The 17387-nt window shown below is 37.2% G+C and overlaps 1 protein-coding gene across 2 annotated transcripts in view; it reads left to right on the top strand.

The window, feature by feature from the left end:
* The window catches only part of FAM177A1 (family with sequence similarity 177 member A1), a 24777-nt gene extending 7925 nt beyond the window's left edge, over positions 1-16852 (top strand). For both annotated transcript variants that reach the window (XM_029951654.1, XM_029951653.1), the window contains 3 exons: positions 11465-11531; positions 12603-12700; positions 14815-16852. In XM_029951654.1, coding sequence (XP_029807514.1) covers positions 11465-11531; positions 12603-12700; positions 14815-15021 — 372 coding nt within the window. In that variant the 3' untranslated portion in view covers positions 15022-16852. The remainder of the gene's footprint in view (positions 1-11464; positions 11532-12602; positions 12701-14814) is intronic.
* The last annotated feature ends 535 nt before the right edge of the window (positions 16853-17387 follow it).

Here is a 17387-nt window from a genome sequence, read left to right as displayed (position 1 = left end):
CCCTTCAGGCCCTTTCTCTCTCTCTTCCTCTTCAGGAATTCCTGTGATAAGGATGTTGTTCCGCTTGATTGTATCACTCAGGTCTTGAGTTCTCCTTTCCTGCTCCTGGATTAATTTCTCTCTCTTTTTTCAGCTTCCTCTTTTGCTATAACTATATCTTCTAATCCACCTATTCTCTCTGCCTCGTCAATCCTTGAAGTGGCTCCCTCCAGTTTGTTATTCACCTCATCTATAGCCTTTTTTTTAACTCATCATAGTTCCTAGTCATTGTCTCAGTTGATTCTTTGATGCTTTTCTCAACCCCAGCGATTAATTTTATGACAAGTTTTTAAAATTCTTGATCTAGTATGTTGTCTAGATCTGCCTTGAGCAGTTCTGTGGCTGTGACTTCCTCCTGGAGGTTCTTCAGGGGAGAGTTCCTTCGTTTTGTCTTTTTTGCTAGTTTTCTGTCTCTTGTCACCTTTAGAAAGCTCGTTGTGCACTGTGCACCTGTTAATATTTCTCTGTTAAAGGGGGCTATTGACTGTCCAGGGCCTGTTGTTTCAGGAAATATTCTTTTAATGGTGTCTCACAGTTTCTCTTGTTGTGCCTTTGAATATTTTATTTTCCTACTCAGCAATATTTGGGACTCGCTGTCATGCACACTTTGGCTTGTTTCTTGGTGTAGCCCTAAGAAGGAAAACAGACAGACAAACACAGAGGGAACAGTAACACACAAACGCACAGCCAAATCAAACAAACAAACACATTAAAAGGGGGAAAGAAAATAAAGAGTATTGAGAGGAAAGAGACGAAGAGAGGAGAAGAAGAAAAGAAAAAGAAAAAGAAAGAAAAGGAAAAAAAATAAAGGAGGTCAGAGACAACAAAGGACAGTGGACAGTCTAAAAGTGTATGACCAGTTGAGGGGAGAGGTAAGGATGAGATATAGGAGACTGTATCTGGATTGCAAGAAGGAAAAAAAAAAGGGGGAAAGGAGAAAGGAAAATAAGGAGTAAAAATTTTTAAAAATTTAAGTAAAAAAAAGTAATAATAAAAAATATGTACAGAAAAAGGCGAAAAGAAAAAAATGAAAAAAAAGAAAAAATATTATAAAAAAAGCAAAACAAACAAACAAACAAAAAACCCCAGCAGTTCCCCCTCATGGATAGGCGTGGTTTGATGTGGTAGGTTTTGGAGGCTGCTCTCAGAGGCTCCGCCTTGGTGTCTGTGGAGATTAGATAGGCAGTATGCCAAACTCCGCTGAACTACGAACTGTAGGTCACTCTAATGAGTGCAATCTCCTTGTGTCGTGGTTGAGCCGAGTTGTATTTTCCAGGCCCGCCTTGGTTCAAAGTTCCAGTCAATGCACTTTTTATGCTACCACAGATGAGATGTATTTGCTTTGATGGCTGGCTTCATAGGGGGAGGAATCGGTTTGTCTTGGCTCAGGCAGGGATTTTGGCTGCCCCTGCCTGAGGCGAGATGCACAGCAGGAGGTGAAGTGCTACGTGCGCACCGTCACAGACCCAGCCCCCAGCAGGGATCGCGTTAGCGTTGGGGGAGGAATGAGTGCACAGCTGTTGCCGGAGGCGGCTCCGCGGCTCCGGGAGCTGTTGGAAATGAGCTGGGAGCTCCTGCAGCCTTCATGAGCACCCAGGTCTCCACCGCCACCAGTTCTGCCGGGATTGTGCAGACGTGGGGGCTATTTTTTTCTCTGTTGGCACCCGGGATTCAGGTTTCGTCCGGCCAATGCTGGGGGCAAGATGCGCCATGGAAATGAGGTGCCTGCTCCCACTCCCAAAACTGAGGTTGAAGTGAGCACCCCTGACACTGCCGCTGCAGTGGTCGCCGACTCCTCACCAAGATGGCGAAGGGCTGGAAGCTGTTCCTTCTCTTGCACCACCTGGGTTCCGGATTTAGGCTACCCAGCAGTTATCTATGGAGTGAGCTTCTCTCTCCAAGCACGCTTAAGCATTCTTTACCTCTTCCCCAGAGACGGTACCATGAGTGTGTTCAGTCTCTCTGTCCCTTCCCTTTGTCTCTTGGGCTCCACGCGCTTGCCCAGCATTGGGCTGGAGCTCCTGCCTCCCCTGCCTGTCCCGGGCTGGCCCGTTTTCCAATCTCCCCAGTTCGCACTCACTCACTCAGGTATCCTTCAGGTTCTCTTCCTTCTGGAGTCCGTATTTTCTCCTTCTGCTCTTGCCAATGAGAGTAATGTTCTTCTCAGTTCGATCGATGGGCAGACGAAGTTTACAGAGCTCCCTTCCTCTCCGCCATCTTGGCTCCTCTGTATTCGATTTAAAAAATATTATTACTAGTTTTTCATTAGATTTGACTCTTCATAAAACTTGGTTATTAAAAAAACATCAGGTCCAGAGTCTCTTCTATAGAATATATTCAAAGGACTGTTAAGTATATACTCTGATGGTGTTTCCAAATGCATGCAGAATATTACAGAGGCATTTCATGCACTGGTAGAATGGTTGGAAAACGCGTTTTTCTTTTAAATTACTTTGAAGAGATTAATTCTTATTTGTATACATTTGTGTATATATGTATGTTTTAAATTTAATTTAATTTTAATGTTTATTTTTTTTGAGAGAGAGAGCATGAGTAGGGAAGGAGCAGAGAGAGCGGGAGACTCTCAAGCAGGCTCAGTGCTGTCAGCATGGAGCTCACATTTACAAAGCAAACCGTGAGATTATGACCTGAGCCAAAATCAAGAGTTGGACACTTAATCAACTGAGCCACCCAGGTGCCCCAAGTCTTTGATTTATTTTGAGTTAATTTTTGTATATGGTATGAGGTAAGGGTCTAACTTCATTATTTTGCATGTGGTTTTCCATTTTTCTCATTCTTTTCATTGTATGATCTTAGTACCCTTATCAAATTTGATCATAGAATGTGATTTTATTTCTAGACCCTCAGTTCTCCTCTACTGATGTGTGTGTGTGTGTGTGTATATATATATATGTCTTTCCTTGTTCCAGTACCACACTGTCTGGGTTACTGTTGCTTTATAACAAATTTTGAAGTTGGAGGTAATGAGACATTCTACTTTGTCCTTTTTCTCCCAAGATTTTTACTATTCTAGGCCCCGTGTAATTCCATATAAGTTTTAGAATCAGCTTGTCAATTTCTGCAAAGAAGCCAGCTAGGGATTCTGTTGAATCTGTAGATAAATTTTGGAGCAGTGATGTCTTATTTAATAAGACTTTTGATTCATGAATCTTTAATTTATTTAGGTCTCCTTTAACTTATTTTTATACTATTTGTAGTTTTCAGAGTATAAGTTTTGCACTTCATCCTAAAATTTATTTCTAAGTGGGTTTCTTTTTTTTGATGCTACTGTCAGTGGAATTGTTTTCTTAATTTTATTTTATTCTTCACTTCCAATCTGCATGCTTTTTATTTCTTGCCTAATTACCCTAGCTAGAATTTCCATTACAGTGTTGAATAGAAGCGCTGAGAGTGGCCATTCTCATCTTGTTCTAAATCTTGGGCAAAACTGTTCCACCTTTTACTGTTAAGTATGATGTAGCTGTAAGTGTTCTGTAGATGCCCTTTATGAGTTTGGAGAGCCTCCCTCTATTCTTAGGCTGGTTTTTTTTTTTTTAATCATGATGCAGTGTTGAATTTTGTAAAATGCTCTTTCCGCATCAATTGGGATGGTCTTGAGATTTTTGTTCTTTATTCGATTGATATAGTTACATTAATTGACTTTTTGGATGCTAAACAAGCCTTACATGCTTAGGATAAAACCCACTTGATCATCGTATATAATTCTTTTTATATGTTACTGATTTGGATTTCTGGTAATTATTATGAATTTTGCACCCATATTCATAAAAAATACAGGTCTGTAATTTTCTGGTGATGTCTTTGACTGGTTTTAGTACCAGAGTAACACTGGCTTCCTAAAATCAATTGGAACTGTTGCCACTTCTGATTTTTTTGGAGGGGAGGGTGGAGAGAGTTTGTAAGAATTGGTATTCTTTTTTTTTTTTTTAAGTTTGTTTATTTTCTTTTGAGAGAAAGCAGGGAAGAGATAGGGAGAGAAGGAGAGAGAGAATCCCAAGCAGGCTCTGTGCTGTAAGTGCAGAACCCTATGTGGGGCTCCATCTCATGAACTGTGAGATCATGACCTGAGCTGAAATCAAGAGGCTGATGCTCAACTGACTGAGCCACCCAGGTGCCCCCAGAATTGGTATTAATTCTCATTTAAATGTTTGGGAGACTTCACCTGTGATGCTGTCTAGGCTTTTCATTGTGTCTAGTTCTTTTTATTTTTTTTTTTAAGTTAATTTATTTTGAGAGAGAGAAAGAGTGCAAGTGGAAGAGGGGCAGAGAGAGTGGGGGAGGGCTGCTGACAGTGCTGAGCATGACATGGAGCCTGATCCCATGAACTGTGAAGCAATGACCTGAGCCAAAATTAAAAGTTGGACACTTAACCGACTGAGCCACCCAGGCACCCTAGGTATAGTTTTTTTTTTATTATTATTACAAAATTATCTTATTTCTTTTTAAGTCCATTTTGGTAGTTTTGTGTATTTTATATGTTATCTAAATTGTTGTCATGCAGTTGTTCACAGTATTCCTTTATAGTCCTTTCTGTTTTTTTCATCTCTGATTCTAGTAATTTGGGTCTTCCTTTCTTTTTCTTGGTCAGTCTGGCAAATTTTGTTGTCTTGTCAGTCTAGCATTCAATTTTGTTGCTCTTTTCCAAGAATGAACATTTGGTTTGATTGATTTTCTCTCTTAATTTTTTTCCCCATTTCATTAGTTTTCACTCTAGTCTTTATTATTTCCTTCCATTTGCTTGCTTTAGGTCTAGTTTACCCTACTTTTTCCAGTGTCTTGAGGTGGAAGGTTCGGTTATATTTCTTCTTTCTTAATTAGCTATGAGTTTCTCCTTTAAAAAAATTATTTTAGAGAGAATGTGTAAGCAGGGAAGAAGGGCAGAGGGAGAGAGAGACAGACCGTCAAGCCGGCTCCATGCTCAGCCATACTCAATCCCAGGACTCTGGGATCATGACCTGAGCCAAAATCAAGAGTCGGTCATCCAACCGACTAAATACCCAGGCACCCTTGAATTTCCCTTTTAGAACTGTTTTAATTACATCTCATAAATTTTGTGTGTTACATCTTCATTTTCATTCATCTCAAAGTATTTTCTCTTTAACCTATTGGTTTTTTAAGAATATGTGTTTACTTTCCACGTTTCTTTTTTCTTTAACTACTTTTTTATTAAGTTTATTTACTTTTGAGAGAGAAAGAGAAAGCAAGCAGGAGGGTTAGAGAAAGAGGGAGACAGAGAAGCAAGCTCTGTGCTATTAGCCGAATGTGGGGCTCGAATCCACAGACCATGCGGTCATGACCTGAGCTAAAATCAAGAGCCAGTTGCTTAACCCAGTGAGCCAGCTAGGTGCCCCTGTTTCCCATATATTTCTTAAATTTTCACTTTTTTTTTTCTATTCTTGATTTCTAATTTCACCCTATGTGGTTGGAGAACAAACCTTGTATTCTTTCTCTCTTTTTAAATCTATGGAAGTTTGTTTTATGAACAAGCATCTGGTCTGTCGTGGAGAATGTTCTGTATAAACTTGAGAAAAATGTGTATTTTGTTGTTGTTAGGTGGTGTGTTCTATAGATGTATTAGGCCTGGTTGGTTCAGTGTTTTTCAAGTCTTCTCTTTCCTTGTTGATCTGCCTGATTGTCCTATTCATTATTCAAAATGGGGTATTGTTGTCGCTAGCTATTATTGTTGAGTTGTCTGTTCTCTTCATTTCTGTCAGTTTTTATTCTGTTGAATACATTACACTTCTGAAGTTATTATACTTTTCAACTACAGAATTTCTATCTGGTTCTCATTAATAATTTTCATCTCTTTATTGCTCTTTTTTATGCAACACTGTTATACTTTCCTTTATGTATTTATGGTTTCCTTAGTTTTGATGTTTTTCCTGTTAAATCCAACATCTAGTCACTCATGGGTAGTTTCTGTTGCCTGCTTTTCTTCCTGTGTACAGAACATACTTCTCTGTTTCTTTGCATGCCTCTTATTTTTTTGTTGGAAATTAAACATTTTAGACAATATATTGCAGCTACTCTGGGTACTGCCCCTGGCCTTCTTCCACTCCTCTCTACCACCCAGTCTTATTATTTGCTTTTTTTTTTTTTGTTTAGTGACTGTTGGCTTATTTTAGTGAAGCCTTTTGCCTCCCCAAATCCTGTTCTCTGCTACAAACTATCTGGCCTGTAGATTAGCCTGCATCTTCATAGACTCTAAGAACTTCCTTTCAATTACCTTTCACCATAATCTACTGATTTTGAGGGCACCCTTTAGGCTTGGACTTTTCCAGCTCTGTTGCAAATCAAGTCAGTTTCTTTGGGAAAAGATTAGAACTGTTTTATGGCTTATTCTCCTGGGCAAAATCTCTTAGCCAGAGTTCTGAAGTTAGGGGTAGGGACAGTGGTACATTTCTGAGTGACACCCCTACTTTAGGAGCTGACTGGTGGAGGTGGGGAGCAGTAGCCTTAGATCTTTTTGTTTTTTTCACTCCCTCAGCAACCGGGGCTATCAGCGCCCCAGTATTCTTAGTTGCACCATGCCCATAGTAAAGCCTCCGTTCCAGAATGGGGCTGACAGAAGTGGTGTCAATTGCACTTACCTGGAACTTAGTCTCAGCAATAGGTGGCTTGTGCATAAGACCAGAAATGCTGATTGATGTTCTGTCATGCAATATTTATTTTATTAGCATAATGTCCTCAGGTTCATCTACGTTGTTGTATATGGTAGGATTCCCTTCTTTCTTCAGGCTGAATTTTCAGTTATATCTATGTACCACAATTTCTTTATCCATTCATTCTTCAGTGGACATTTATGTGTTTCCACATCTTGGCTGTTGTGAAGATGGGAGAGGAAATATCTCTTCGAGGTCCAGATTTCTGTTGTTTTAGGTAAATACCAATGTCGTAAATGGAGAAAAAAAGGCAAGATAGAGAAAGTATGACAATGTTATAAAAAACATACACACAGGAAAAGATTGGGAAAATATATTAAAATATTAATGATAATTTTTACAGGTGGTGGGAAAATGGGTGACTTAGATGTTCTTTGTAGGATCCATTTTCTAAGTGTTCTACAATAAATAAGCATTACTTTTGTAGTCTAAAAATAAGTTGTTTAATCCTAAGATTTATATGGAACTGCAAAAGACCCCCATTAGCCAAAGTAATGTTGAAAAAGAAAACCAAAGCTGGAGGCATCACAATCCGAGATTTTAACCTGTATTACAAAGCTATAATCATCAAGACAGTATGGTACTGGCAGAAAAACAGACACATAGATCAGTGAAATAGGATAGGGAACCCAGGATGGACCCACAGATATATGGCCAACTAATCTTCAGAAAAGCAGGAAAGAGTATCCAATGGAAGAAAGACAGTCTCTTTAGCAAATGGTGCTGGGAGAACTGGACAGCAACATACAGAAGAATGAATGTGAACCACTTTTACTTACACCAAACACAAAAATAAATTCAAAATGGATGAAAGACCTAAATGTGAGACAGGAAACCATCAAAATCCTACAGGAGAAAACAGGCAGCAACCCCTTTGACCTCAGCCACAGCAACTTCTTACTTGACATGCCTCTGGAGGAGGCAAGGGAAATAAAAGCAAAAATGAACTATTGGGACCTCTTCAAGATAAAAAGCTTATGCACAGCACAGGAAACAATCAACAAAATTAAAAGGCAACTGACAGGATAGGATAAGATATTTGCAAATGACATACCAGATAAAAGGTTAGTATACAAAATCTATACTTCTCAAACGCGGGGCATCTGGGTGGCTCAGTCGGTTAAGTCTCTGACTCTGGCTCAGGTTATGATCTCACGGTTCATGGGTTTGAGTCCCGAATCGTGCTCTGTGCTGACAGTTTCTCTCTGTCTCAATAATAAATAAAAACATTAAAAAAATTTATGTAAAAAACAGAACTTATCAAACTCAACACTCCAAAACCAAATAATCCAAGAAGAAATGGGCAGAAGACATGAATAGACACTTTTCCAAAGAAGACTTCTAGGTGGCTAACAGACACGTGAAAAGCTGCTCAACATTGCTCATCATCAGGGAAATACAAATCAAAACCACAGTGAGATACCACTCATACTGGTCAGAGTGGCTAAAAATAACAACTCAGGAAACAATGGATGTGGAGAAAGGGGAACCCTGTTGCACTGTTGGTGGGGATGCAAACTGGTGCACCCACTCTGGAAAACAGTATGGAGGTTCCTCACAAAATTAGAACTAGAACTACCTTACGACCCAGCAATTGTACTACTAGGCATTATTCAAAGGATCCAAAAATGCTGATTCAAAAGGCTACATGCACCCCAATGATTGTAGCAGCGCTACCAACAATAGCCAAATTATGGAAAAAGCTCAAATGTCCATTAACTGATAAATGGATTAAGAAGATGTGGTATACATATACAATGGAATACCATTCACTGATGAAAAAGAGTGATATTTTGCCATTTGCAACAACGTGGTTAGAACTGGAGGCTATTATGCTAAGTGAAGTAAGTCAGAGAAAGACATTACATGATTTCACTCATGTGGAATTTGAGAATCTTAATAGATGAACATAGGGAAAGGGAAGGAAAAATTAGGTATAAACAGAGAGGGGGGCAAACCATAAGAGACTCTTAAATACAGAGAACAAACCAAGGGTTGATGGGGTTGAGGAAAATGGGTGATGGGCATTAAGGAAGCCACTTGTTGGGATGAGTACTGGGTGTTATATGTAAGTGATAAATTACTGGATTCTACTGAACCAAGGCTATATGTTAACTAATTTGAGAATAAAAACCAAAACATTTAAATAATAAAAAATAAAAATAAGTTGTTTAAAAACAAAAAAAATAGCAAGTCTTAATAGGTCTCTATTAAGAAAGAGATGGATACTTAATTATTCAGGAAGAGATTGATACTTAAATTTTTGGAGAAAAAGATGAATCCACTTGAGTTTGCACCATAAACTGGAAGTCTTGAAGACCAAGATCTAGTCCATTTCTTGGTTTACTGGGATGGTGGTGGTTGTGATGCTGGAGGTGGTGGCAGGGTTCCCATGTAGGTTCTTGAGTTATCTGTTCTTTTGATTAGTAAGGTCAGTGTCTAAACAAAGAGCCCTATACGTTCATTCTGTATAATTGTGTGTGATGATGGATGTTATTCAGGGATCCTTATCCAGTTCCTCAGCTCTGGAGCAGGTTTGACTCTTGGTTAGTCAACACTTGGTTATTAGCAATTGTCCTTTCTAGAAACAACCCTGGGAGAATTGGTCCACTGAGAAATATATGCTTTCCTTCAAAAGCCTGCTTAATCCTTTTCTAAGTAGTTTCTTGGCCCTATCATTATCGTGTGTTATAGAGACTGGTTCCATAGACTATTTGCACTGTCCCATTTGCTGTAAGGACTATAAGGTAAACATTAAGATGAGAGCATCTTAAACAGACCCTCAAATAACCTGTATCCTCGCATAAGAGAGATGCTTCCTGCTCGGAATATAGAAGATATATATATGTGTGTGTGTGTGTATACATATATGTATATGTATATAGTAGATTTAAGGGAGTCATAAAATACAGTACTCTCTTAGTTGAATGATGTTTGATTGGACACTCATTCTTGTGTAAATAGAAGTGGAGGAGCTAACTTCTGTGTCTTTCCAAGAATACTGTCACAGAAATTCACTTACCTACTTTTCATGGGAAGATTGTGTTATATGTTTCCCCCTTTTCTCTTTAGTTTGTCTACCCAGGTACAGATATTCTTGTGTTTACTGTTTTAATACCTTATAATTATGAACATATCTTCTTAGCTAAGAAGTTTATTTTTTTTCTCTTTCCTGGAAGCAGTATTCAAATAATAATTGTTATTCAATTGATTGCTCTATACTTAAGTTTGGTAAACAAAAGTATTGGTATAATGAAGCATGCTTATATTACTGATTTCATCCAAACTGTCATCTGTGTGGCAAGTTCACGGAAGTACTCTGTGGGAAGTACAGTATCATGATTAACAATGGAATTGTACAGTGTAGATTGCATTCTGCCATTGGTCCTGGTTACTAAATATATAGTCAGCTTGTCTTGGGCTATATGGTCTAGTTCCTTTTTAATCTTTAGAGAAACAGAAAAACCCATCTTGTTGCTTATTGGTCACTTATAGTTCATTTGTTGATATACCCTTACTTATTCTATCTCATTCCTCTGAACCTTAATTTCCCAACTGTACCATAGGTATATTGTACTATATGATTTAAATTTTTAAAAATTAATTTATTTTTTAATTTATATCCAAGTTAGGTAACATTTAGAGCAACAATGATTTCAGGAGTAGATTCCTTAATGGCCCTTACCTATTAAGCCCATTCCCCTTCCCACAACCCCTCCATCAACCCTCTGTTTGTTCTCCATATTTAAGCATCTCTTATGTTTTGCCCCCCTTCCTGTTTTTATATTATTTTTTCTTCCTTTTCCTTATGTTCATCTGTTTTGTATCTTAAATTTCTCATGAGTGAAGTCATATGATATTTGTCTTTCTCTGACCAACTAATTTCACTTAGCATAATACCTTCTAGTTCCATCCACATAGTTGCAAATGGCAAGATTTCATTTTGATTTCCGAGTAATACCCCACTGTGTGTGTGTGTGTGTATGTATATATATATATACATATACATATATATTTACATATATATATACATATACGTGTGTGTATATGTACTTACATACATACACACACACACACACACACACATATATATATATACACCACATCTTCTTTATCCATTCATCCATCGATGAACATTTAGGCTCTTTCCATACTTTGGCTGTTGTTGATAGCGCTGCTGTAAACATTGGGGTACATGTGCCACTTTCAAAACAGCACACCTGTATCCTTTGGATAAATACCTAGTAGTACAATTGCTGGGTTGTAGGGTGGTTCTACTTTTAATTTTTTGAGGAACCCCCATACTGTTTTCCAGAGTGGGTACACCAGTTTGTATTACTATGTACTGTATGACTTCTTAAGGTCCTTTTCTATTTAATGCATAATCTCTCTGATACTGTGCTTATGAACAATGAAGACAAAAAAACAAGGCAGGAGAAAGGATCCAGATTGTCAATTCATAAATAATCAAGACTATGACTTACCAACTCCATTTTAGTGGCTGCTGCCTTTTTTGTTGTTGTTGTTATTACATGGGCTTGCGGTGGTGGTAGTTAAGTGGGTAAATATAAAATGTCTTTGTAGAATTCTGTCTAAAACTTTTAAATTTTTATTTGGATTGTAGTCTGTAGTACTGTCTATCTTTAGAATGTCTTATCTGCCAATCAAATATTTGACTATTTCATTCTGGCCTAAATATATAGAATGAGTTTACATGTTGCTAATCCGACTTCTTCTTGCAGACAAAACTTACTTGGGGCCCCTACTTGTGGTTTTACATGCTTCGAGCTGCCACATCAACCCTTTCAGGTACTACGTTTCTGTTTGAGTATTGTATAACTATTCTAATATGCTCCGAAAACAGGAGTTTTGCCAAATGGGGTGTTTCCAAAGTGAAGGAGAAACAATAGGGAGTTAATCACTTTGTTTTCAGCAGCTAGCTAGCATTGTAAGATGTTAATCTAATCTTTAGCCTCTGGTCGTGGTGTTTCTTTTTTTAGAAGAACTGAAAAATTGCTTTATTAATTTATTTTATATTAAATTTTGTTTTTTTGAAACTTTCCTGTCAGAAATTATTTTGCTATTTTATTATATGGTTTCCTACTGATACTGCTCTCATTCTGTCTGATTACTTATTCTAGAGCCTGTAGTTACAATTCATTTATATTTCAATTTCATTAATATTTCATATCTTAAGTTGAGCTATAACTAAGTCATATTTGAAGAAAATGAATTAATCGTGCTAACTTTAAACACAGGTTTTAAATCATAAAGCTTTCCTCTATTTCCAGTTTTAACTCCCTCATAGCTTCTGTCATTTTCTGCTTTTTACTAGAGCTAATTTTGAATAGTAATTCATACAAGAAACATTTACTGAGCACTCAGTATTCCTATGCAGTATAGTATAATGAAAAGAACATAAGCTTTACTAAAATTCAGCCCTGGATTACATTTTGGATCTGCTTCATCAGCCCTTCTGAGTCCAACCTTTCACAGTGCCTCGCATGTGGCAGGCACTCAATGAGTGTTAGAGAACAAACCATTCCTCTCCTACAGCCTAATGGTGTCCCAGCCCTCTAAGAGTATATGTTTTTCTTGAAAAAATAGACATGTAATAGATAATTATAATACATGGTAATATGGATAATAACTAGAGATATAAGGAGAGTGTTATTAGGAGCCCCGAGGAGCCACTAGTGCCACTTGGGAAAATCAAGGTGGATACACAGAAGAGATGTATTGAGTGTTCATAATCTCCCCGAGGGCAGGGGCTGTAGCTTCTGTATTTTTACATTGCCTTGTGCCTTGCACTTGTACTTGAGGAAGTACTCAAGAAAAGTTTATGGAATTGTGTAAATTACTTAACTTTTGTATCCTTAGTGTGTGACTTTCTTGGAGAGAAGATTGCGTCTGTTTTGGGCATCAGCACCCCCAAATACCAATATGCCATTGATGAGTATTATCGGATGAAGAAGGAGGTGTGTCTCCTGTTTACATTTTTTTCATTCAGTTTCGTTTACTGTGGACTTCATGGATTGTATAATAAGCATATATATCCTCCTTAGCTGCCCAAAAGAGAGCTCCCTTAGGATAGGCATTTTACTCTAGAGTTACTAATTTATCAAGTTAGATATTTTTAATTTTTATATTTATTTTTTAATACTGAAATTTATCTAGGATCTTTGTGTGAAACTAACCTAGATTTCATTGTGCTAGGTATTATGTGAGGTGTTATATGATCTTCATACATCTCTCTTTGGATTATTATTCCAGTTTTAAGATGAAGAAATAAGACTTAGTCTCTGTATGTAGGATATGTAGAAGTGGAGGGTTAGGTGCACAGAAAATTACAAGTACTAGAGATGTGTGAGTGCCGGTTGTTAAGGACAAAGAGGTGAAGCAATTTTGTCTGCAAATGTAGTGAGATCTTAGGATGGGGGTAAAATGGGTTGAGCCTTAAGGAAGGAGTTTAGCTCTCAAGAGTGTGGACTGAAGAACCGGAGGGTCTGATTCAAGTTCTGACTCTGCCACTTTAACTTTGTAACCTTGAGTAACATGCCTAACCTCTGTAAGCGTCAGTGTCTTTTTTTTTTTTTAATGTTTATTCATTTTTTGAGAGAGAGAAACAGAGTGTGAGTGGGGGAGGGGCAGAGAGCAGGAGACACAGAATCTGAGCCAGGCTCCAGGCTTCGAGCTATCAGCACAGGGCCCAGTGCAAGGCTCAAACTTGTGAACTGTGAGATTATGACCTGAGCTGAAATCAGACACTTAACCAACTGAGCCACCCAGGTACCCCATGTAAACCTCAGTTTCTTCTTCTTAATAATCAGAAGTGTGGCATCCATGTTCAGGGTTGCTCTAAGGATTAAATGAGTTAATACGTAAAATGCTTAGAAAAAGCACCCAATGTATATTGGTGAGCATGAAGTAAATATTGGAATCTTTTATTATTCTCCTTCAAGCAAATGGGGAGGGCAGTTCAGCTAAAGCTAGAATGTAGAGGCATGAAGAGAAGTCATGTATTTGGAGAAGTGGCAAGAATAGTATTTTGTCACTGGAGCAGAGTGTAACGGGAGTGGCTAAGGGGAGTGGTTATATGGTTTCAAAAATGCTTTATGAACACACGAGTGTTTTTAACACTACCAGCCTGTTTAGAGCCTCATTACCTTGTCTGGACTACTGTAGGGTCCTAAATGTTGTCTCTTCTTGTTTTCCTTCAGGCAAGCTCTGGATTAATCTTGACATGTTACTTATTCTGTACTGACTACCCATATTGCATTGACCAATACAGTTACCACTTCCTCCATGAATTTAGTAGTTCTGGAACTAGACATTATATACTGTCTATTCCTTTCTGCTTAATACTGCCTTTTTTAAATGTTTTATTTTTATTTTTGAGAGAGAGAGAGACCACATGAGCAGGGGAGGGTCAGAGAGAGAGGGAGACACAGAATCCAAAGACAGGCTCCAGGCTCTGAGCTAGCTGTCAGCACAGAGCCCGATGTGGGGCTCGAACCCACGAATCGTGAGATCATGACCTGAGCCAAAGCCGGACGCTTAACCGACTGAGCCACCCAGGCGCCCCTCTTAATACTGTTTTTACATGTCTTAACTTCCCTCCTAGATTATAAATTTCTTGAGGGCAGTGACTACCTTATCTGTATACTAGCTCCTTACGGGAACATTACCATGTTGTAACATTTAGTGAATAGACCACCCTATTCCACTGAATAGGCTGGTACCCTATAATTGAAGTGATACAGTATTTAGCAATTTTTAAATTTAGATTAGAATCTGAAATGATACAGCATTTGTCAGAGTTCATTCAGGTCCCAATCTAAGCTAAGCAGTGCTGTACCATGTTTTAAAAATAACATCACTTTCCTTAAAATGGCATTCAGTTTCCATTTCCGTTTGGGAACAGGGGACAGGGAGGTGTGTCTTGTCTTAACTGGACCCAACTGAATTGGACATGACATGAATGTTTTAGTTAAAAAACAAAAAAAGGCACAAACAATTGAGAGTGGGGGAACAAATACTATTCCTTCTGGGCATTTATATTTGAACTATTCTTGATATTTCCTCTTTTTAGGAAGAAGAAGAAGAAGAAGAAAATAGGATGTCTGAAGAAGCAGAAAGACAGTACCAACAGAATAAACTGCAGGCTGATTCCATGGTTCAGACGGATCAACCAGAAACAGGGGCGTCCAGTGCGTTTGTGAATCTCAATTTTGAAATGGAGGCAGACAGTGAAGTAATTATGGAAAACAAACAAAATCCAGTCTCTGTCCCACCTTAGAATGAAATGACTATCAAACTTCAAACTCTAGGATTTTTATAATACCAGGAACTTTCACATTCTTTATTCAGTGGGACTTAATACAATTATTTATATTTTAAATTATTATCTGGAAAGGGAGAAATGTTCCTTTATTCTTAGACTCTATCTAGCAAAATCCAGATCAGAAATTTGGTATTTATACTCTGCTTTTACTGTATGTCAAATTAGTGCTTTGGTTTTAAAATATTCTTAAAAAAACTAAGGATATTCTAGAGCCTTAATTGCCAATTAAGACTTAAATGATCAAACGTGTCTGTTAATTTGTGTTTGTAAGAAAAATAGTTAAATTACTGATTAAGACTAATTGGAACTGATTTTCCTGGTCTCAGATTAAAGTGAGGACTTCCCATCCTCCCTAGACTTTCTCATGTTGTCATACATTTATATACCTAACTATTAATTTCATATTAAGGATGGTTTACTGTGTGTAATAAAAGAAGCAAGACAAAAGCACTTTTTTTTCTTCCCTTGAGAATATTTTATGAAAAGGTGCTAACACCAATTTTAAGATGGGTTTCCATTTTTGAATGCAGTTTACTACTTAATCTTTTTCTTTTTCAGTAGTTATTCAAATTAAATAACTAGCTTTGAACATAATTTAAAAAACTCTAATTGTAGGATAAACTTATTAACGTATCTGTGTTCAAGTTGTAACACCTAGTGATTATCCACATGGCATTCTGGTTTTGTCATTCAGTGGACCCTGAATGCTTCCTATGGGCTAAGTAGTTGGAGGGAGGTGGGTGGGGTTAGGAACAGATTAAGACTTAACCCTTCAGGGGCTCACTGTTGAATATTGCACAATGTGCCATGATAGCATAGTGGTGACTGGTTATTACCTCTTCAAAGTAACAACAGTAAAATGGACAGTTTACTTTACACAGGTTTGGTCATCTCTTCTAGAGTCCACTGTGCTATGGGCAAAACTTACAAAAGTAAAATATGAAATATTTTTGAAAATATTCCTAAGTATGTGCTCATAATCTTATGAAAGATCTGTATGACTTTGATTTATAACTAAATATGGGTAAGGAAGAATGTGTGGAGTATTTCAGAAATGCTGCTCTTTAAAAATTTATTCAGACTTAAAGCTTTCAGAGATTAATGGTTGTTCTAAACAGCATTAAGCTTTCAATCTTAAATATTTTTATATAAGGTGTGGCTTCAGAGAAACTCGTTAACATAGGTATAGGGCCTGTTATGGAAATCTCTTATCAGTGAACATGAACATTTAGCCACTAAGTTCTTCAACTGAGATTTAAAGGATTTAGGAAAGATAACTTTTCATTTGGAATCTTACATATATTTGTGGTATGGTAGTTCATAGTATATGATGGTAATGTTTTGGTCATGGGTGTAAACTCTTTAATTTAGTACTTAAAGGATTAATCTTCAGATGATGTAATGAATGTCACCATAAATTTTCGTTTACTAGTAACCCTAAAACTTGTTAATCTGACCTCCTCCAATTTGTTGTAAACTTCATTTGAGATAGGACGTCTAACTCAGATATTTATTGGTTTATCCAGTGAAGGCATGCATATCTAAAGATGATTTGAATCTTCTCTCCTAAAGGCACTAGATGTGAAAGTTTACCTAGAAATTTTTATGATTCTAGTAGAAGGAAGATGAATTCTGAAGGTTTTGTTTCTTAAATTTCACTTTCTCTATTTGTCTTACAGTGGCCAGTTTGTGATGTTTATAGTTATTCACCGTGCCTTACATTTTTATACTTTATTTATGCAACTATAAAATTTCCCAGAAATGCATTAAATGGTTTTGTCTTATTTTTAAGCCTCTTTTACTTTTCCTTCCTTTTCAACTCTTTTGATAATTACTATTCCATTTGGATCATAGGTTCATGATATTTTACCCTCTTGTAATCTTTTTTCTCATAAAACTAAACACAGAACAGTATAATTGAGAATCTTTACACTGAATTGAATTCTCTAACAAAATCCTTAATGAAATGGAGTTATGTAAAATGTAACCCTGGTACTGGTTAATAGACCTAGACAGATTTTTTTTTAGATATAGTAATGTTTTTAATTAAAATATTAACTTGAATACTTTTTATTGGAACATCCTAAAAAGAAATATCCTGTCCAAAGACTTCTAACCTAGAGAGAAAATGCTTCTATTCTAACGAATGGGTAAGTTTGTAATCTATGATACCCTTAATAAGGTTCAGTGACCACATAAAAATTATCCCTTAAATACTCAAATTCTTAATGTCTAATGTCAGAAACATCCCATGAAAACTTCCTTTATTTCTGAAGATTATACAGATTTAAAGTGAACTCCTACCTTCACCAAATCACACT

Source organism: Suricata suricatta, chromosome 9 (assembly GCF_006229205.1).
Source record: "Suricata suricatta isolate VVHF042 chromosome 9, meerkat_22Aug2017_6uvM2_HiC, whole genome shotgun sequence".
NCBI classification, from domain to species: domain Eukaryota; kingdom Metazoa; phylum Chordata; class Mammalia; order Carnivora; family Herpestidae; genus Suricata; species Suricata suricatta.
This window is presented reverse-complemented; position numbering and strand designations above follow the sequence as displayed.